At 44.0% G+C, this 22,676-nt stretch overlaps 1 protein-coding gene across 14 annotated transcripts in view; it reads left to right on the forward strand.

The window, feature by feature from the left end:
* The window catches only part of KIF1B (kinesin family member 1B), a 327,303-nt gene extending 304,866 nt beyond the window's left edge, over positions 1–22,437 (forward strand). For 8 of the 14 annotated variants that reach the window (XM_059912563.1, XM_059912572.1, XM_059912466.1 and 5 more), the window contains 13 exons: positions 129–213; positions 2,590–2,716; positions 9,215–9,329; positions 10,099–10,232; positions 10,981–11,042; positions 12,214–12,359; positions 12,549–12,788; positions 13,904–13,975; positions 14,991–15,112; positions 16,567–16,716; positions 17,072–17,264; positions 17,473–17,591; positions 18,153–22,437. In XM_059912563.1, coding sequence (XP_059768546.1) covers positions 129–213; positions 2,590–2,716; positions 9,215–9,329; positions 10,099–10,232; positions 10,981–11,042; positions 12,214–12,359; positions 12,549–12,788; positions 13,904–13,975; positions 14,991–15,112; positions 16,567–16,716; positions 17,072–17,264; positions 17,473–17,591; positions 18,153–18,195 — 1,608 coding nt within the window. In that variant the 3' untranslated portion in view covers positions 18,196–22,437. The remainder of the gene's footprint in view (positions 1–128; positions 214–2,589; positions 2,717–9,214; positions 9,330–10,098; positions 10,233–10,980; positions 11,043–12,213; positions 12,360–12,548; positions 12,789–13,903; positions 13,976–14,990; positions 15,113–16,566; positions 16,717–17,071; positions 17,265–17,472; positions 17,592–18,152) is intronic. The other 6 variants (XM_059912483.1, XM_059912500.1, XM_059912552.1 and 3 more) reach the window with 1 other exon arrangement.
* Positions 22,438–22,676: the final 239 nt, after the last annotated feature.

Below are 22,676 nucleotides of genomic sequence, written 5' to 3' on the forward strand. Positions count from 1 at the left end.
CAGTGTGGACAGCATTCCCCTCTCCCTCCATACCTCCCCTTCCTGCCCATCAGACGATCCAGAAAAGGACAAACAAGAGGAAATAAGAGATTGTCCCAGCTAAATTGCAACCCTGCTCCATTATCTAGGGCATCCAGCGAAGAATCACAGTAACCATTATCCATGAGAAAGGGAGTGAACTCCATTGGAAGGATGTTCGGGAGCTGGTGGTAGGTGAGTATGTTCCAGCAGCTGGGGGCGGAGCTTAGCGGAGTGCCTGTCCCCTGTTCGGAGCACAGGGAGCGTGCAGAAGGCTGCGCTGGAGAACGTGACTGTCAGAAGAGAGTCCTTGAGTTGGAAACTACTCTTGTTTCCCAGCTCCCTTCATGGGTTATTCAACCTGCCATTGTTTTTCTCAGTGCCTGTGGGAGCGGTTCTGTGCCCGAGGCTGTGAGAGGGCCTAAGAGAAGTCTCTGCTCCTTGTGAGCTTGGGGTCTAGTGAGGAGACAGCGTGTGTGCATGTACAGAGCAGTTTGATGAGTGAGTACCAAATGAGAACAACTGAAAGACCTTGCTAAAAGAGTTGACGACAAAGAAGACCCAGGAGAACTGGGTTAGCTTGTGGGAGATGATCTGAGTAGATTTGAGAGAACTTAGAGGGTTTCGTTTTTTTGCAAGCATTTGGAGTTAGAGAGTCAGCAATGTCTAACGTGCAAATGGCTAGAAATCTATGGCCAGAGTGGGGAGACTAAACTAAAGCACCGTGAGAGGCAAGAGTGGCCGAACAGCATAAGCTATAGAACGAGAGCCCAAGGCAGGGGGTCTGAACCTAGTTTTGCCATGGACCCCTTTGGCAGTGGTGAAACCTCAGAATTATGTTTTTAAATGTAGAAAATAAAGCACTTAGGATTACAAAGGGAACTAATAATATTGAAATACAGTTGTTAAACTTCTAAACAAATTTGTAACATAAGCTCTTCAATGATGTGGTCAATAAGCAGCGGGTCTAATTTCTGTCATTTCAAAGTGGTGGTGAATGTCAAGATACTTCACATTAGTGTGATATGAAAACATCTGTGATTTCTGCTGGGGACAGAGGTATGGGTACTGCTGATTCTCCTGTGGTTTGTGCCCTCCCCTCGTAATAGCAGGGAAAGGCAAATTTCAGTTAGAGGTTCCTGAAAATAAAGTTGTAATTTTTTTTTCCCATTCAGTTCAGACCTCCTGAATTCTATCCATAAACCCCTTGGGTATCTGTGGACCAGATTAAGAAGCCCTGGAAGGAAGATTATACTCTGTCCTATCTGGGGCAGTGGTTTTCAAGCTTTTCAAGATTAATTTTTACACAAAACAAGAGAGATGCTTTCTGACCAGAAAGGGTGGGGTGCAGAGGCAGCAGTTACTAAGGCTTCTCTATAACCCTATGGCTTATTATTTTTATAACAAACATGAAATGTGGCAGGTGCTTTTCTGAATGCTCTAAAAATATTAGTTTATTTAATATAACATAACAAACACATAATATGATCGTAACAATCTTATAAGGGAAGAATTGTTATTCCCACTTCACAGGTGAGGAAAGTGAGGCTCAGGGGTTGAGCATATGCCCAGGCCGCACAGATAGTTAGTGTTGGAGCTGAGATTTGAACCCAGGCAGTCCTGCTCCAGAGACTGTGTTCTTAACCTCTGTGCAGTGCTGCATCCCCTAGTGTTATTTGAAAACAGCATTGTAAGATTTTGAAAAAGAAAATGGTGTAATGAAGGCAGTGGCTTAAGAAGTTTATAGAAGGTGAGTGTGGGATGGCTTGGAAAGGGGGAGACGTGAGAGCAGCAGGGAGACCAGTTAAGTGGCTGTTGCCGTGTCTGAGATCAGAAGGGGATGACCTTCGTGAGCAGGGCAGTGAGTTGGAAATTAAAGCTGAGACAGATATGAGAAGCTCTTTGAACAAAGAGTTAAGTTTTCACCGTTGACTAAATGTGGGATGTAAAGGAGAGACAGAATATGGAGAAGAATGGAAGGCCAAGAATTACAGAATTAGACTGTAGGGTTATAGCTGACCAAACGACGCTTCCAGCACCTGAAATTACACAGAGATTTCACAGTCTCTTTTTGGCCTAATGAATTACCGCTTTGTTTTTATTTATTTATTAATTAAAATCAGTTGAAATTTAATTAATCAATTAATTAATTAATTTCTGGCTGTGTTGGGTCTTCGTTGCTGCGCACGGGCTTTCTCTAGTTGCGTTGAGCGGCAGTTAGTCTTCGTTGCAGTGCACGGGCTTCTCACTGCGGTGGCTTCTCTTGTTGCGGAGCACGGGCTCTAGGTGCGCAGGCTTCAGTAGTTGCAGCACACGGGCTCGGTAGTTGTGGCTCGCGGGTTCTAGAGTGCAGGCTCAGTAGTTGTGGCTCACGGGTTCTAGAGCGCAGGCTCAGTAGTTGTGGCGCACGGGCTTAGTTGCTCCATGGCATGTGGGATCTTCCTGGACCAGGGCTCGAACCCATGTCCCCTGTATTGGCAGGCGGATTCTTAACCACTGCACCACCAGGGAAGTCCTACCACTTTGTTTTTAAATGTACCCATGTTCTGGTTTCTTTCTTCTTTTTCTCAGGCCGGATTCGGAATAAAGCTGAGGTGGACGAAGCCGCAGTTGATGCCATCCTCTCCTTAAATATCATCTCTGCCAAGTACCTGAAGTCTTCCCACAACTCTAGCAGGTGGGGCACCCGGGGAATGTGGTAAGTCAGCCCTAAGGGGGTTGAGTGGTTCAGTGTAGATTCCTTGTTCATTAATGACTCCCCCCTTCTCACTTCAAAATTCCCTGTTTCCTCCCCTGCCCACCCTGCTCTTCAAAAATAAATACATAAATCATTGGAGATACTTGTATGTGATGATACCCCCAGAGAATGGAAATGTTCTATCCCCTGGGGAGTTTGAGTAGATGTAATACAGTGACAGAGAAAAATCAGAAAAAGAAAACTCAGCATGCCACCCAAGGGTTTAAAAGTACAATTGAATTACGGCTAAGACTGAATGTTTTCCTATGAGGTGGTTGCTGTGGAGAAAGACCTCTCAGCCTGGGGTGTCATGGGAACATGCCCTCTAAGGTATAGTGCACCCTCTTGTGTTCATCTTTGCTGCTGCCAGTATCGGCTCAAGGAGTCTCAGTATCTGCTTTTCATTTTCCTTTATGCATAAAGGCAATAAATTATTATAAACTCTTCTGAGTAAGATTGGCTGCTATAAATAATGAATTTTATTTTAAATTTTAAATTAGTTTCCCTTAGAATTCCATTTTACAATCAAGTGATGGCAATGCATGAAGTACGTAGCCGTTCTACTTTCCCGTGTCAGGGTGGAAATAAATCTGCTGGGGCACTTCTACCTCCCTGGGAAAGGAGTCCCGTCATCGTGCACAGAGACTCCCATTTCTCTACGTGGTGAGGGCTAGGAAACAGGAGTGGCTGTTTGTTCTAATGTGGGCTCAGAACTCAGCCTTCGAATTACAGGATTTTCCTGTTGTCTGCCTGTTCCTAAAAAAGTTGCTCACATGTGTTGGCAAGAGGGAGAGGAAAAATAAGACAATAAGCAGAAGCAGAAATGAAAAGTTCGGGCAAGGATTAATTTCTTTACATTGTTTCTGTGTGTTGCTGTTTTGCATGGGAGTGAGGAAAAGGAAACAAATGTCTGTTTGCTTTTTGCCAGTCAGAGGAGCTGGCAGGAACTGTGGACAGAATGGGAAGGTGGGTGAGAGGGTATGTACCTATGTGGAGGGGGTGTGGCAGTGGTAAAGTAGGGTGCTTTGACCCCCCCTTGGCCCATTCCTGGGCAAAATCTTGAACAATACCATATACCGAAGTCAGCATTAACCCCACATAACGTTCCCCCTTCTGCCAGACATTTACAGCAAGTATCAGCTGGCATTCACCACATTTTCCTTGCAACTATGAGAAATATATCTTAAACTTCCCTATGGTACTTAGCAAAACAGGGAAAAATGGTGTTTGGTTGAAGTGCTGGTTATGTTAAACTTGCTTACATTAGAGTAACCTTCAAAAGTCCTTTGATTCCTGTCTGGAAGCGTGTCACATGCTGTAGAAGATGAATTTGGCTTTGTCAGAAGCAGTTTATTATCTTTCCCAGTAGAAGATTAGAGTTAATCAAAAAAGTTGCTGGGACTTGCCTGGTGGTGCAGCAGTTAAGAATCTGCTTGCCAACGCAGGGGACACAGGTTTGAGCCCTGGTCTGGGAAGATCCCACATGCCGCGGAGCAACTAAACCCGCGTGCCATAACTACTGCGCCCAGGTGCTGCAACTACTGGAGCCCGCGTGCCTACAGCCCACGTGCCACAACTACTGAGCCAGTGTGCTGCAACTGCTGAAGCCTGCGCACCTAGAGCCCGTGTTACACAACAAGAGAAGCCACCGCAGTGAGAAGCCCATGCACTGCAACGAAGAGTAACCGCTGCTCGCCGCAACTAGAGGAAGCCCGCATGCAGCAACAAAGACCCAACACAGCCGAAAAGGTTAAAAAAAAAAAAGTTAAAAAAAAAGTTGCTAAAGTCAAGAATAATAAAAAGAGGGACTTCCCTGGTGGTGCAGTGGTTAAGAATCCCCCTGCCAATGCAGGGGACATGGGTTCGAGCCCTGGTCCAGGAAGATCCCACATGCCGCGGAGCAACTAAGCCCGTGTGCCACAACTGCTGAGCCTGCGCAACTACTGAAGCCCGCGCGCCTAGAGCCCGTGCTCCGCAACAAGAGAAGCCACCGCAATGAGAAGTCTGTGCACCGCAAGGAAGAGTAGCCCCTGTTCGCTGCAACTAGAGAAAGCCCACGCACAGCAGCAAAGACCCAACACAGCCAAAATATAAATAAATAAAGAAAAATTTAAAAAAGAAGATACAGACTTTAAACACTTATTTTAATTTAAAGTATATAAATGTACATTAATTTGTCAAGCTCTTGCTATAGGGCCAAGGCCTTTTCTTTAATTGTAGGCTCATTTATTAGACTTCTGACTGTCTTTCTTGCAAAGCCACACCCATAATTCATCACCTGTTTTTCAATTTGGTGGAACTAGAAACCTATGAAGAAAATCTAAGTGCAAAATCCTTTAAACTTTTTATCATATGTCATCAAAATTTTATTTCCCTCTTTCTTTTACATTGATCTCACCCAAACTTAACAGCTGTTTTTTAAACAACTCACCATTATCAAGTCTTTTTAAAATGTTCAATTTATTTTTCACACTAAGTTTCCACACTTAGTTTTGTTTCACACTAAACAAAAATTCTTTTTGCCCTCATGTTTCAGTGATTTATCTAATATTTAATTAAACTAGATAATTATAATAACAAATCCAACCGCATAAACAGGTTTGTACTACTGACACTTGAGAAGCATGAAACTCAGCTCTTTGGAGCAGATTGTCTGGGCGATGAGCTACCTCTTTATTTTAGAATAATGTTCAGTGAGAAATGGACGTCAGTCTATACATTGTAGGGATGTGGAGCGCATAAGTTCATTTGGTAAGTGGCTAAATGCAGTTTGGTTAAGAGAGCTTTTGCTCTTTTTGCCTAAGGTTTAATGTTTAAAGATGAACTTACAGAACTCCAGTTGGGTGTATTACATATGTAATTAGAGGGCTCTTGTAATATATTGATAGTGGAGCACAGCTGGCAAGGGCCATTACTCCTTTTCTTCCCAGCCCAGCGTTTCTGTTACCTACTGACTTGGTTTTCCCTTAACTCCACAGCAACTTCCTACCATTTCCAATAGTAAGTCACCTCCTAAAGGGATGTTAATAGAGGTGGTCTCCACTTTCCCTTCTGTGCCCAGCATTTCCTTAACTGAACGTCTCAGGAGAGGGACCTGTGTCATTGTAAGCCCTTTATCAAATTGTGTCCCATGGAATTCTCTGTTAATTGTCCACTTGAATTCACTTTTGCTTATCAGCAAATTTGTGTTTTTTATATATATTTTTTTCTCTTCTCCTCTCTCTCTCTCCCTCTCTTTTTTCCTTTTTTTTGTTTTGCTGCACTAACAAAAGCTTTTTCTGTGTTTTTGCAGGCTCTTTCTTGATAAGGATATTCCTAGGTATTTTCTGTTTGCTTTTTTGCACATAAAGATTCTAGTTTATCAGAATGCTTTATGTCTTATGTAGCTTTGACTGCTATTTTAATTTAATAGTTTTCCCCCATGTAAACTTGCACCCACCTAGGATAGAGCAAGACCTTATTCTGCACCCTTGTGCCCTGGGATTTTCTGATGCATGTAGAGTTTCACATATAGGCTCTTAAGTAATTTGTAGAGTTCTTAATTATTTTCTCATTCCATTTAGTAAACTTGCCCATTTTATTCTATGCCCCTTCCGGTTTTCCTCTTCCACATTGCAAAGTAGAATGTTACTCCCCTCATTTCATGAGGAATCTCAGGCTTGCATAATTGTTCACTTTTTTCTTTGTTTTGTCCTGTGTAGTAGTAGAGACCAATTTAGTTATTTGAGTAGCTGAGTCTGTGAGAAATACTTTTTTTATTTTTAAATATTTCTCTTTCTCGTGTCAGGACTGCTTGTCTCATCTATTTATTTTCTGCTTTTGGAAAAGAAAAAGTTCCTGGTTCAGTAGTAAAGGAAATTTTCCCCCATCTCTCTCTTCGTCTGATTTAGGGAAGAAAACTGAAGGAAGTGATACATGACAATATAGCCTAAATGTTTTTTTAAAGATGCACATACACACTCACACAACACATAAACGCACACACATACACATACACACACACATACACATACACACACACTGCCGTTGTCCGGAACATTTGAGAAATCCATTTGGGATTATTTCCTGACCACCTTAGCACCATACAGGGCAGCATGTCTCAGGACTCTGCCCTCTTTCTAACTGCACATTCTCTTGCTAGCTTGATTGCGTTGACATTTCTCATCAGTCTTGGTTGTATTTCTTACGAGCATCTCTCAAGAGTTGCCACCCTTGGTGAGTATTTCAAAAGAATGTGCTGCAGTAACTCCCAGGCACCAAACAAAACAAAACAAAAAAACCCACCTTTTCCCCCCCATCCCAATACAGGGAGATTTTAGTGATGTCAGAATTTTTCTATGTTAGCCAAGTTTCTGCCAGTGAAATTTCCTCTTTAGGTTAAGCGAAAAACAGAAATGTGAAGAGGCTTTCTCACACAAATTCAAAACATCTGCCTCAGTGGAAAGGAAATCATGAACCCTGAATACTGGCAGCGGGAGGTGCTTGGCTTCTGGTGTGGCGCTTGATGAGTGGCGGTTTCCAGGCAGCAGTGAAGTGCTGTTGCTGTCACGTGTCTCCAGGGTAACACAGGCCCTCGCCCTGAGAAGGGGCCTCACTTCACTCAGCATGGGGTGTCCAGACCTGCAGTGTGACAGGCAGGCCCCATTCTGGGCACCTCGACAGACCCTGGGACACAATAGAAGAGCAGTCTCAGGGACAGAGCCCTCAAGTGGCTTCTGCTAAGTAATGGATTTCACCACCCAATATTAGAATTTGTCTTAAACCAAATTACAATTTAGATTTGATGGAAACAGAGCTTTGTGGATGCATAAAGGGTTCTCTGCTGAGCCCAGTGAGCCCAGGAGCTGGGGAAGGGCTTCTGTCGTCCTTTGCTGTGGTTGCTCTTTGGGTCTCTTGGTTGCTTTGTCCATCTTTGTCCTGTTAGTTGTCTCTATATTCCTTTGGTGTCTTTGTAGAGAATTTTCTTGACCCATACACACTGCCTCAAAAGCTAGATGTTTGAGAGGGTATCATGTACAGCCGAAGGCCCTTGGACAACATGGGTTTGAACTGCGCGGGTCCGCTTGCGTGTGGATTTTTTTCAATAGTAAGTACCACAATACTACGTGGTCCGCAGTTGGCCGAATTGGTGGAGGCAGAACCTCGGGTACCGAGGGCCGACTGTAAGTTATACACAGATTTTTAACTGCATGGAGGGTCAGCCCCCTAACCCCTGTTGTTCAAGGGTCAACTGTACTTCAAGAAGACTTAGATCTAGAAGTAGCTACAAGATGAAATAATCAGGCTTCAAACACTGGCACTCAGAGGATGAGGTGTGGTTATGGAGTTCATTTAAGTATTGTTTTCTCTGTTTATTTCTGGAGAAAGAAGCATGGAGATGTGTTTAAAGAGAAGGTATGCCAGCTATTTGTCATGGGACACCTAGAAAAGACAGCTGCAGTGAGGTTACCATTTGGGAAGGAGTGAGGAGGAACGTACTGGGCAGGGGAGAAGGTGTGCAGAACTCTAGTTGAATTGAGTGGGGTGTATTACACGTGCAGAGAGTTAGTGGTGATGGGAAGCCCACTCTGAAGGGGTGGACGAAGTATCTTCCCCAACAGTCCTAACGGGGGTTTGAGGGAGGGACATGGGGAATCGAGTTGGGAGTTGATCTGTGACACTGCTGTTGAACTCAGGACGGTGCTTCAGGTGAGACTTGCTGAGCTGGAAGGTTTAATGCCAAGTAGGGTCTATGGTGTTTTACTAGTAAGAGGAAAGAAAGATATTAAAACAACTTTAAAAACCAGTTTATGGGTGTTTATTAAATAATCAAGCTTCTAGTTGTTATTTGAATGTAAGATTCTGTGGATTTTTTGGAAAACTGATAAATAGTAGTTGGCTAGCTCTGGTGTAAAAAATCATTCTCTTTTACTGAAATGTCAGCTAAGAATAACCGCTTATTCTTCTATTTAAAACAAGTCTCTCTATACTCTTTCTTTCATGAACCCTCCCAGATGTGTTTGTGACATTTCTGAGGCTCAGCAGAATGGGATCGAGATACAAAGACTGCAGCTTCCAAGTGACTGAATCTTTGCTTCCGGCCCTCATCACTGACTGAGGAGCTTACTTAATCTTTCTTTCCTGTTTTAGTTTCTGTTGATACTCATTTCTCCTTTTCATCTTAATCCCTTTGATTGATCTCACTATTTTTATGTTTATAGGCAGAGGAGAAGCAGGCTTGTCAAAAAACAAACAACAAAAAGCATAGCTTAAGTGTTCCTTGACGACGGGTGGGGGGCAAGAGCAGGGGGGCCTGCCTTTTCCTCCTCGGAGGCGCAGGTTCTGCTCTGTCGTTAGACTTCGATAAGTTGGAAATGCTGGTCGGTGTGGGATTCTGCAGCATTACTGACAATGGCAGTGCCTGGACTGAGGTGACGTCAGCTTCTTCTGGATGACTCCCTCTTGCCTTTTTGACCTTAGGACCTTCTATCGTTTCGAGGCCGTGTGGGATAGCTCCCTCCATAACTCCCTCCTTCTGAACCGAGTGACACCCTATGGGGAAAAGATCTACATGACCTTGTCGGCCTACCTGGAGGTGAGAAGACCCACAACTTGAGTTGCCGTGAACAGCCAGCCCTGAACAGTGGGAAAGTTACAATAGGAAACGGGGAGGAAAGATTTGACTGATTTTGTCTTCCTTTCCCCCTGCACACCCTTAAGTTATTTATTTTATTATACTTTGCTAACTGTTCTGGTTATATTAAATTCTGTTCCTAGTCTCTAGTTAATCAAAACGTCGCATAACTTTTATTACAGCTTCAGCTTTAACAGCCCAATTCCCATTCTTCAGAGAATGTATGATTTTAAGAATACCGCCTCTTGTCCTCGTAGTTGTGGGCAGAGCCTAGTAGTGGTTAACAGCGCAGACCCTGGAGCTAGCCCATCTGAGTTCAAGTCCCTGTGTTGCCACTTACTGCCCTCATGTCCTTGGACAAGTGACTTCATCTCTCTGTGCCTCAATTTCCTTGTCTTTTAAACAGGGGTAATAATAATAGCATTTATCTCAGAAAGTTGTTGAGAGGTCACAGAAAAGGATTTAGAACAGACAGTGCTTGGCATATAACAAGTAATAAATATTAGCCGTTATTACAGAAAAAAAACTTTGAAAAAAATAAACGCATCTGGAGGCAACACCACCTGACCTTGCACGTATTATCTTCTGATTTGCTGTTGAAATCATCGGTAGAGCTGAAATCCTCCACCCCCCACATCTGGGAGCAGCTTTCCAGATACGGTAGTGCCCAGGCTGTGGTCACAGCTGCTCTGTCTGTGTTTAATCGGAGCCCACTCCTGTTTGCTTTCAGCTGGATCATTGTATCCAGCCAGCTGTCATCACCAAGGATGTGTGCATGGTCTTCTATTCCCGGGATGCCAAGATCTCGCCGCCACGCTCACTGCGCAGCCTCTTTGGCAGCGGCTATTCAAAGTCACCAGACTCGTAAGTTTTTGAGACAAGTTTAGCTTCCAGTTGGTGTACCCTGTACAGAATCAGCAGTCTTCTAGCTGCTGGTTTCAGGGTTAGTTCACAACCTATAAACCGTTTTGGTAACTGATACCTGGAGTGCAGTGACTTGAATGTTGGCATTTAATAAAATATTGATAGATGAGTTAATGAGGGAAGGAAGGAATGTTCCATTGTGAACACTTCTCAAACAATTTTGTAGGGACTAAATGTTCTTTTTAAATGTCATTATTTTTATTTCTAACAGCTTACCATACCATTGGGATTTTTTTCTTTTTAAGATTTATTCATGTTTAAGATATATGAATATACATGAAGAATAACACAGTGACTACCTGTGCATCACTACCCGGCTTAAAAATTAAATATTACTAATACAGTAGAAGCTTCAGTCCCCTTCTTAACCACACCCCCCAGAAACTGATGTTTATCATTTCATTCTAGTCAGACTTTTCCCCCCTCATCTTTTCTTTCTTGTGGTAAGAAAAGGCAAAATTTTAATCTTCACATTTGTATTATAAATCTTCTAGTTTATCATTCAGTTTTATTCTTAAGTTCAGAACAGGAAGACAACAGTGACTGATAAGAAATGTCTGTAATTATATTTGAGGGTGGATTGCAGTCCCAGCGGAGGAGACAGTGTTTTAAGCAGAGAGAATTGAGATTTTCCTGGTTTTGTTCTATATGAAATTAAGCAGTTGTTTATTTGTTTTAATTCAAATAGCAATCGAGTCACTGGAATTTATGAACTCAGTTTATGCAAGATGGCAGACACCGGTAGTCCAGGTAAGCTCTATGCATCAGGAAAGTGATAGTTACCTTTGCATTTGACTGGAGTACAGTATATCAAAAATCTACCCCACCCCTGTAGGATAGATATACATTATTGAGAAGCCAGTTATATTTTACAAGCCACTTTGGTGGTGGTGGTAGGAGTTGCCTTTTTCTGAGTTGTAGCACTGTTTGGTTTATGACATGCAATACAGTCATAAAAGCTGTATGGGAAAAAATGTTGCTGGGCTGTGGAACACTATAACAAATTCAAGTGTATTAGAGTGAATTTGGCTTGGAAAACTTCAGAACCATTTCCCTCTCCACCTTAACCCCAAAGGTAACTTGACAGTATAACTTTACAGGTGCTGTCAGCCTAGAATTTGAATTTCCTATGCTCTAGAAAGACAAATTATTAAGTTGAACTTGTTCTGTGTCCTTTTTAATGTCTCTGAACTGCTGTTGTTCCTCCAGCTTGGTGGCCTTCAACAGCACTCTACGTTTCCATGTTTGTAAACTGGAACGTGGACACAAGTCAGGGTTTTTAAAAACATTTAATGTAAATTTGAGTCGGTTTAGAGAACATATGTGGAAAAGAGGCCAAGGCCCACAGGTAAGATTGAGATAAAAAAAGAAGACTTTGAGTATGAATCCAAGTCCCAATAGCAGCTAATTATAGTGTCTAGATAGTTCCTTCAGAAATTTTTTAATTAACATAAATTCATGTCTCTTGTATGTGAAACCAGCATAATATTTTAAAAAATTAATGGGAAATAATGGAGGCTAAACCAGTCTGTCATCTACCATCTTAACTGAGCTACCAAATGTGAGGTAGCTCACATTTTTCCCACTTTTTTCCTATATGAGTGTGTTTTTATATATTTAGAACAATAACGTACAGACTATTTAATCTCTGTATTTTCACTTAACATAATAACTAGCATTTTCTCAAGAGGCATTACCAGCTTCATAATTATTAAAGAATATAAAACTCAGTTTTTAAAAGAAGTTTAGAGAGTTGCTTTGGGGCAAAAGGGATAAATTTTTATTAATAATCAAAATCCCATGTATCTTGAGACTATAAACTGTCTCAGTGTGCCATATATTGTGAATTATTAATTCATTTTGAGCTAAAATAGGAATTGGATTTTTTTCTGGAAAAAAGAGTTGTTTCCTCTTATCTCAGGCATGCAGAGGAGGAGAAGGAAAATCTTGGACACATCAGTGGCGTATGTGCGGGGAGAAGAGAACTTAGCAGGCTGGCGGCCTCGTGGAGACAGCCTCATCCTTGAGCACCAGTGGGACTTGGAGAAGCTGGAGCTCCTGCACGAGGTACCCCGGGGCACGGGGTGCGCAGGTGAACTCTCGGGCAAGACTCCCGTAGCATCATCAGTCTTACACTCGCCTCCTGTCTGTGATCCTGGCTTTGCAGTTTTCGATCACGGTGGAGGCATAATATTTTGCTTATTAAGATCTTGATGAGCTTTGTGTTTGCTGAGGCGGTAGTGTTGATCTTCTCAGGTGGAGAAAACCCGCCACTTCCTGCTGCTCCGTGAGAGACTTGGTGACAGCATCCCCACATCCCTGAGCGACTCGTTGTCCCCCAGCCTCAGCAGTGGGACCCTCAGCACCTCCACCAGCATCTCCTCTCAGATCTCAACCACCACCTTTGAAAGTGCCATCACACCCAGTGAGAGCAGTGGCTACGACTCCACAGACATTGAAAGCCTGGTGGATCGAGAGAAAGAGCTGGCTACCAAGGTGTGGCTCCCTGCCTCTGCTGAGCATTTTCCCCCGTGAGGCTCTGTGAGCTGGTGTTTCTGGTTTTCCACTTGCATTTTCATCTTTCTTTGAGGGCCTCTGTTTCAAGGCCTGTGCTCACACTGTGAATATAGAAATAAATGAGACTTAACTTCTACCCTGAATAAGTTGACAGGCGAGGGGGTGACAAGCTTATAATAGAGGTGTGGTCGAGAATGCTGGGGGAGCCGGAGGAGAGGCCTGCCCAGGAGGGCACTCGTGGACTGACCTTGGAAGGATGTGCAGGAGAGAGCCAGCGGCGTCCTGCATGATCAGTGTGAGGGAATCCGTGCAGGAGAGGGACAGGAGATGGAGCTGGAGAGATAGGGCAGGGCCAGATCACGAAGAGTCTATGTGCTGGACTAAAGCGTCCAGAATATTCCGGGAGTGACTTGGAAATGTTTCAAACAGGTATTTGTTTTAGAAAGATTTCTCTGGCAGCAGTAAAGAGGATGGATTTGTGGTGAAGAGACAGGCTAGAGGCAGAAAGAATTCTTTATTTCAGTAATCCAGATGAGAAACGGTGAAGTTTTTAGCTATGGCGGGGGTGTGTGGGATGAAGAGGAATCATGGGAGAGACATTTGGAAGGTAGAATCCACATTCCTTGTTGCCTGGATAACAGCAGGAGAGGGCAGAGGGGTTGTTGAGGATGACCACCAGGCATGTGGGTCTGCGCAACTGGCTGACAATGGAATATAGAAATAAGAGGGATTTTGTGTTCGTTTCAATAATCGAATGGTCATCTAGTTGATTTGGGAACATATGTCCATCCAGAAACCTCCATGCCTTTTAGTACCAGGGCAAATGGAGAATGAAAGGGATGCTGTTGCATTCTTAAGCACTTTAAACTATGGTGTTTACGGTAATTCATGAGAATGGCTTTTTATCCACTCATTTTATCGTCTTTGTTAGGCATGTACCAGGCTTCTCTTGCTACGTACTCAGTTAATTTCTAGAGCTATCTGAGCAGCACCTGAGCTCCACTGTGAGTCTTAGGCATGTTATTTTCCCTTCCTGCTTTAATCCCGGGCTTTGTTTAACCATTGAAACTTACTCTTCCTTCTCTCTTCCCTAGTGCCTGCAGCTTCTCACCCACACTTTCAACCGAGAATTCAGCCAGGTGCACGGCAGCATCAGTGACTGCAAGGTGAGCAGCTCTCATTTCCTGTCCTCAGGTTTTGCTGCTTTTAGGTGGCTTGAGATGGGCATAGCATTATATGTGAGGCTGTATGACATATCTGCTCTTTGTTTATTTAATTTTTCAGTCAGAACACTGACTTCTGAAGATAAAAGTATTCTTCTGTGTCTCTTAGAGTAATTATGAGATGGGAAACATGTGGGCTTTTCCCTGAATCCCTTGGAAAAGAGTATTCTGCAGGGGGTGATATATTATTATATGTCAAGGCACAAGAAGTCCTGAGGTTCTCGGTGGCATGAAATTTTGTTGCCTTCGACAAAGAGTGAGGTGAACACTTTAAAGAATTTCTGCATCATTCACTCTGTTCTGGCCATCTTCACCTTTTTTGCTATTCCCTAGACACTCCAAGCTTTCCGCCTTGAGGTTGTGTACAGTGGCTGTGCATTGGCCCAGTATAACCTTCCAGATAGTCCCATGATTCGCTTCTTTATTTCATTTTTCTGCTCAGATGTGGCCTCCTTGGAGCAGATTTCCTTAACTGCCCTATGTAAAGCCAGCAGCTCTCTGAAACCTTTTAACCTGCTTCTCTGCTTTACTTTTTGCTGTAGCACTGATCCCTGCCTGACACTTCTTAAAGTGTTTGTTGATTGGTTTATTATCTGCCTTCTCCACTTAGAGTGTAAGCTCCAGGAAGGCAGGGCCTCTGCCATATTCTTAGAACAGTGCCTGTTGTTCTTAGTTCTCAGCACACATAGATAGGGTCATTTAGTTAATGCAGGAGGCTGTAGCAATATAAAATATAAACATATTTTATAAATATAAAAAGCTAGCCTTGCCTCTTTTATAAATGTCTTGATTCCTATTCTGACACTTAGGCCATAAAATATTCGTAAGAATTGTTTTCTTGAATGACCTGAAACAGAAGAGGATTTATGAACATGAGGTCACTGGCTGTCAAAGCTTCTTACTGCAGAGGTGGTTTTGTTCATCTGAATCTCACTTGCTGTGTTCTGTTTTCTTCCAGTTGTCTGATATCTCTCCAGTCGGACGGGATCCCTCTGTGTCCAGTTTTAGCAGTGCTACCCTCACTCCCTCCTCCACCTGCCCCTCTCTGATAGACGCTAGGAGCAACTCTTTGGATCAGAAGTAAGTACCCAGATTTCACTGACAAAAGCTAATGTAAGAACCAAGGGAAATGCCAACCTTCCGCTGGCTCAGTGGTTCGCAACCGAGGGCAGCACCGTCCCCCTAGGCAGCCTTGGGAAACATGTGGGAGCCTTTTCTGGATGTCACAGTGACTGGAAGATGCTGCTGACATCTCTTAACCTCATACTTTTTACTAACTTTCTGCATCAAGTCACTGACTCCTCTTCTTCATCCCCTTTTGCGTGATTTGTTCTTGTATTCACACCCCTGATTGTCTCCCCAGTCAGATCAGGCACAGGAAGCCCCATCCTGGGAAAAATATTTTGAAATTACTTTGGAAAAAATATTTTAATGACACAATAAAACATATAGGTAAGAAGAATAGAGATGAAGTCCATGAATGATTCCATGAATTCATCATTAGAATCACTGCTGTGTAATGCGCCATCAGTCTCCTTTGCCCCATCTCCGTTCATTATGCTCACCTGTCACAGCCCACCTGGTTATCAGCCAGCTGTCTGTCTTCCTGTATCAACACTGAGGCAGTGGGCTGGAGAAAATAACACAACCAGGTAATTTAATTGAATCTGGGATGCCATCAACTCTAAGACATTATTTTTATATGCCACTAAAAGAAAAAGCAGTGCCAACTAAAATGTGACATGCCATCAATTACAAGATGCAGCCCAATTCGAGAAATGGTAAAGTTTCAGAAAAATGGGCTTTTTGGAATTGGTGAAATACAATTAATTAGACTAAACTGCTCTGCAAAGATAACGGTACAGAGCATGGGGATTACTTCTCACGCATCAGTTCTGAGCTGGACCTGGTCGGTGGGGCAGCTCTGCTCCAGACAGTCACTTAGGAGCCCAGGTTCTTCCCATTTGTTTGCTTGCTCGCTCTGCCAGTCCCTCGGGCAGTGGTCCTCAGACTTGAGTGGCATCAGCGTCACCTGGGAGGCTTGTTAAAGCCCAGATGGCTGAACCCCATTCAGAGTTTCTAATTCTGTAGGTCTGAGTTGGAGCCTGAGAATTTGAATTTCTAACAAGTTTTCAGGTGGAGTTGATGCTGCTGATGAGGGACCTCACTTTGAGAACCACTGCCCTAGGTGGTGCCCTAGGTGTGGCCTTGAGACTAAATAGAAACATATAAAGGAATGGAGTTCGTATTCAGTACCCTTCTGTTCAGAGGGCTTCAGGATAGGAAGAGAGACCGAGTGACTTGGTGGTCATCAGTGATGAGTTTCCTTTGTAACTGCCGAAGGAGGACACCAGGTGAATTTGGGGTTACGTTTCGGATGCCAGCTTTGTCTTCTTAGCCAAGCTCTCTGGAACTGATGTTTGCAAGGTCCCTGGTGTTCGGGGAGAGGCATTGTTCCTCCTGGTGAGATGGTTGTGTACTGACCTTACTGAAGCACCTGTTACCCCTTTCTTCCTAACCTCTCTCTTTTCAAGGACCCCAGAAGCCAATTCCCGGGCCTCTAGTCCCTGCCCGGAATTTGAACAGTTTCAGATTGTCCCAGCTCTGGAAACGCCCTATTTGGCCCGAGCAGGAAAAAATGAATTTCTCAATCTTGTTCCAGATATTGAAGAAATTAGACCGGGGTGAGTACTATATTGAACAGTGATGCCAGGTATTAAAAGACAAATTAGCAGGAATTTACTTTCAGCTCTTCTACATGAGGTCTGCATTACAGTCTAATGCAAATGGAATCGGGGTGAAAGAGTGCTGGGCTGGGTTTCCGCTCCAGGTGTATCACCGCCACCCAGCACAGCATGTGGTGGTGGTGCTTTGTGCTCTTATGCTGCATTTCTTCGGCAGATAAGATTCTAGACCAAGTAGATCATTTGCCTGTTTCGTTCAGCCTAGGGACTTGGCCTGGGTCTGTTTTGATGGCCCTCAGCTCATGATCACTTTATTTTTGTGAGAAACTAACCTCTCTTGTACTGTCCTTTTCAGCTCAGTGGTCTCTAAGAAAGGATATCTGCATTTCAAGGAGCCACTTTCCAGCAACTGGGCTAAACATTTTGTCGTGGTCCGTCGCCCCTATGTCTTCATCTATAACAGTGACAAAGACCCGGTGGAGCGTGGCATCATTAACTTGTCCACAGCGCAGGTGGAATACAGCGAGGACCAGCAGGCCATGGTGAAGGTCAGTCCTGCCCTCTCTTGCTTTTCATTGCCACGCACAGCCTTCCCTGTTGAGTTCTGAACTCCGTCGTGTGGTGTGGAATCTCTCTTTCGTATTTGGTGTCTCTGAACCTTCAGTGTGAAGGGCCGTGTGCCCTCTGAATATGGCTGGTGGTCCCCATTGTTCAGCATCCATAGTAACTTTTCTCATCTTCCTGTGTCTCTTTCAGACACCGAACACCTTTGCTGTATGCACAAAGCACCGTGGGGTCCTTTTGCAGGCTCTCAATGACAAAGACATGAACGACTGGTTATATGCCTTTAACCCACTCCTTGCTGGCACAATACGGTAAGAAGTTGTTCCTGTGTTTGCTTCCTCTCCTTGGTCTTTGGTTCCAGGGACGTCAACATAAACAGAAAAGGAAGTCTTGTTGCAAACAAGTTTAAAACAGAGGAAGGACAGGAGTGTAAGTGTGGTTGTAAGGTGGCGATGAGGCCTCAGCTTCTCATAAGGTGGCATCTGGTGTCCCGAATGGCTAAGGAGACTCTGGTCACATTTGTACCCAGTTAATCTCCTGCTTTGACCTTTTATTCTTAAGGGGTCTACAGCTGGGGTCTGTGGGACCGAGTAAAGGGAAGATTGTGAGAACCTTAACGGTCTCCCAATATTCAGCCGTATGATCCAGCCTCAGATCCTGTGAGGGGCTTGTGTCCCAGGGTCCCCAGGGTGAGGAGGACCACTGGCCAGCCTGTTTGTTCAGGGGCTTAGAGACCTGGGCCTGCAGTGCAGGATGGGAGGACGTGCAAGGAGGGGAGCCCAGAGGAGGAAGACCTGCGAGGGCAAGAGCCCCGGATCCAGTTTTCCAGTCCTGCCGTCTGTCTGATCCTCTGATCCCTTTGTTGCCCACAGGTCAAAACTCTCCCGCAGATGCCCGAGCCAACCGAAGTTCTAGGTGACTGCCGAGCGCCCTCACTCGCCTTCCGAGAGATAAAGAAAGTGTTACCTCTCATTCCTCTTTGTGATTCTTGATGGTTATTCTTGTGTGTGATCCTGTGGCTTAAGTGCTCGTCCCTCCTTGTCCAGCACTTTTTCTATCGCTCCTGGTCCCCATCCCCATTGCTCTGTACTCTTTTCTTTTTTCCTGTGCTGAGAATCTTGTTAGAAGCATGTGGCCTAACAAAAGGGGGGGAAAAAACGAACAAAAAAACAAAAACCCAGAGGGGATCCAGTGAATCTCCCAATTATTTTTTGATGTATTTTGGCTTCCTTTTGTGTGATAGGTCCCCATATGACCACCTCTGATGTCTGTACTGCTGTCTTCGGATATCTCTGTCTGTTGTTCAAGACAACATAATACTTTTTTCTTTTCATTGTGATATAATTTTAATTTTTCTTGGGTGGCTTAGAGACTAAAGGAAGAGACATCTGGTCTTTTTTAGAACCTGAGAGGAAAAAACTTACCTTTTCCCCTTCTGTCTCTTTTTGCCATGACTAATACCTACATTTTCCATTGAGGGAAAAGGTTGTAGTGAGCTTAGAAATGGGACATGTATATTCTCTGAAATTGGGGCTTATTTAGAACATAGTTATGTAATTTTCATTTAGTGGAAGAGACTTTTCAGCAGGTTTGGGACAGTGGCTGCTGTTGACCTTATAAGAAGGAAAGAGCCAAGGCTATTGCTGATGGATTTCAAAGGACCGTGGGACTTGGCCCGTGACAGTGGGGGTCAGTAGGATGCTTGTAGTTCCTCACAGCAGGGCTCCTGTGAGCTGTTTGTCTCCACTGGGAGGGAGCCTCTTCTCTCAGAGTCTCAGTTTCTGTTCTTGGAGTTAGTAATGACAGTGGTACAGTTTGGAATTAGTGCCATGATGTCATATACAAATATCCCACAAGGAGGGAGTGTTTCACTATCTGGTGATGAACTTGATGGTGTTTGTCATCATTATGATTATGATAATGCCGGGTAGTGACCTTGTGATTGTTGTAGCTCCCTTTGATCAAAGAAATCTAGCTCTTAAGTATACTTGGATGTCTCCCTCTGAATCCAGTGGTCATTTACAATGATCCTTGTCAAATTGAAAACACTTTCAATGATGCTTGTTTCCCTATGCTCATAGATAAGTGAACATGGCAGGCTTTGCTTTCTGGACCCCAGAATTATAACGGACTTCCTGCCACTGCTAAGAGCAAAAGGACACCTGGGGGCAGAGAAGAGGGTCCACCTGAACCCTGGCCCCAGGCCTGGTCATTTGTCTCCTCCTTGGTTATCTCCATCGTGCGTGGAAATACTGCCAGAGGAGAAAGGAGGAGCTCACTGCCGGTGGCCTCCTTCTGTGACAGAACAGGATCGCCTGCTTCCAGAGGCCATCGCGGAAGATGCTCTTTCTCTTTCAGCTGCAGTAAGTGTCACAGGAATGACATGGGAGAGAAGGCCTGCAGTTACTTCAGTTGCTTTGCCAGTTGACTTGGGGCTGTTCTGTACCATCCTTTACTGCCCTCGCTCACACCTCTGTTTGACCATCCATCCTTCAGGTGTTCAGGAAAGTATCTGCTTGCTCCCACTTTGTGGAGACCGGGGGTCCTCCGCCTCGAGGGTGCTGACTCTCGGGTAGCAAAGGGGAGGGGCCCGTGCGCGCAGCAGATTGGGTGCTGGGCAGGCTCGCCAGCACCCAGACCCTTGCCTCTGCCTTCCTGGAGGGGCTCATCTCCTGGCTTCATTCATCGTAATTGCTTTGCAAAGAGGAGGAAACGGGAGTCACGGAGAGCTTAACAAAAGAAAGACTAGAAATCAAAGGCTATGACCTTACCTGAAAAATGATCAAGAAAAATTCTATGGTAGATTTTTTAACTTTCTTCCTCTCCTTAAAACGTAGGTCACTAACTCTAATGTTACTTGTTTTCTAAGTGGTGCTTCAGACTTTAAAGTAGTTAGAGGTTTCTTGTCTAATGGACACAATGTGCCCTTCCAGTGTCCGCTCAAATCCAGGGTCTGCCCGTGCTTAGAGACAGCTTCCTGGGCTGAAATTAAATCTGATTTCAGGGAAACGAAGATGAGATTTGAAGGTTACTTTTCGATTTAAATCCTGGATGCTGCTGCCGTTACAAAGTCTGATAGGAGGATCCATGTCTGTGGCAAAAGGAGACCAGGGGAAGCCGAGGGAGATAGAATCAAGTGATACAGTGAGGTGACTCTTGTTTTTTATTCTAACTTAAACAAAACTGGCTTGGAAAGTCTTTGTTTTGGAATGTCAGATACTAGAAGAGGCCGAGGTGAGAAGGCCTTGTGAGGCAGCGGGGGCCTTGGCTGCAGCTCCCGGTACACACAGCCCCCACTGGTGCCCCTTTCTCTAGGGGTCTGTTTTCAGATTGGAGTTGGAGCAGTTTCAGGATTAGTGTTCCCTTTCCAGGCAGGTCCGTCCCCACTTCGAAGCTCTGAGAGAGAATTTATGGCAGGAGTTATTTATGAGGCTTTCACGGAAGCCATAGTGTCAGGAAAGTTGAAAGAACTCAAACCTTTAAGGAAACCACCTTTTAAGGGTTTGTTTGTTTGTTTCCTTTTTTTTTTTTTCTTAAAGCACACCTTTAAACAAGCAAATAATAATAATAATAAAGCAAGAAAGAACACTCTTATACAAATTTAGGAGAAATGAGTGCTAAAGTAACCATCTCCTCCCCTCCTTCCCCCATCCTCCTTTCTCCTGCCAAAGCAAAATATGGCCTCACAGCTTCCACCAGACCAGTGCTCACACCCTCCTTGTCTCTGCGCCTGCCTGGGGGTCAGTCAGCTCTCAGGCTGGGCCCTGCGGGGTCAGCCAGCCCACGCACGCAGCCACGAGCGCAGGGAAGGGCTGCTTTTGGCAGCTGGGTGAGCACTTGGATTCCAATACGTTCTGATAACGTGAGGGAAGTCGAGGGAAATGATTTTCCCCAACTACGACTACTCATATTTTGGATGAGATTTTTCAGCTCTTGTAAGATGAAGGAATCAGTTATGCCATTGTGGAAGATCTTTTGGTACCTAAAGTAAAGTGACTTCTCCTGGCACATATATCAAAGCAAAGACTTTGTTGTCTGCTGCTTGTTGTCTGATTTACAGGGATATTTAATTTTGTAAGGTATTTGTATATTTATACAGCTGTAATTAATTGCACATTGAACTGGAAAAGCAAGGATGACCTAGCGTGTAGCACCTGCTGGTACTTGGCATTCCCTCGTCTGGGTTCCACTAGGGTTCTCCTGGACAGTATCAGGGCTTGTTCGTTTCTTGTTTGACTTGGGTCCTTCATTCTACCTTTTGGTTCCCTTTTTAAAATGTGATTGTTAACCTGCTCTTTAAAAAGAAAGAGACTGATTTTGCTGCTGCCCTCAGAAGGTTTGCTGAATGTATTTTCACTAGGACTCGAGCTCATGTGCACTGCAGCTGTCCGCTGTGGTCAGAGCGTGACTGTGTAGCGGGAATGTATTGATTTGTGCTTCCTTATTAGTACATGGAGATATCAGCTGAGAGATGATCTGCTGCTGTTGTTCAAAAGGCCATTTATGAAACCTGTGTTCAAGCCCCATAGAATCTTAGGGAAGCCTCTAGTCATTTAAAGGAAGAAGGTAGAGGTGATACAAATTTCACATTAAAAACTCAGCCAAAACGGCTTGTGCTCAGACGGAATGTCCGAGTTGAGGTTGGTCTCTTGCCAAACCCTGGCCGTCACGTGTTGTTTTCATGTCTTCAAGTTAATTTTTTTCATGCTGCGTATTCTGGCATCAGTTCACCTGAGGAATCCATCAGCCTTCTCATGAGTCGTCTTAGACTTTGTGGCTCTGATGTACTTGTCCGGTGAGACTTCAAGTCCCTTGTCACCATCCTCATGCACAAAACCCATGAAGCATAAGTGGCCTTTTTGAACCAAGACTTTGCAAACTGATCTCTCCCCAGGGAAGGAGTTGAGCACATTTAGCAACAATGTACATTATTAATTTCAGATTCTCATTTTCATGTTTTATTATGTAAATATTATCTGATGTTCGGAGCCTGAGTATACAGAATGTAAATATAGTTCTTGTATTTGTACTAATTCTGGTTCTTTTGCTGTATAGCCTTAGATGTGCAATGCAGACATTATCTAACTGTGTATGGTAACCTTGCATCACGGAACTATTAGTGAACGAGGTAAAAATAATAAAGGTACAACCAGTGCATCAGAAGGCTCTTGATGTGCGTTTATTCCTACACCCTTTGAAAGGTATTTACACAAAGATTTTTCTTGATTTGCAAATATATTACTCTTCTGGGACAGATGTCACCATGCTGTGACCTACATGTTCCTTTCTGATAATGCAAAACAGCAGTTATTATATAACTAGTGTGATGCTGTTTCTTCGAAAGTACTTTCCTCCCGGTTAGGGAAGTGGCTATTTTAGGTGGAAGATTTGCTTTT

This window comes from Balaenoptera ricei, chromosome 1 (genome assembly GCF_028023285.1).
Source record: "Balaenoptera ricei isolate mBalRic1 chromosome 1, mBalRic1.hap2, whole genome shotgun sequence".
Lineage (NCBI taxonomy): Eukaryota > Metazoa > Chordata > Mammalia > Artiodactyla > Balaenopteridae > Balaenoptera > Balaenoptera ricei.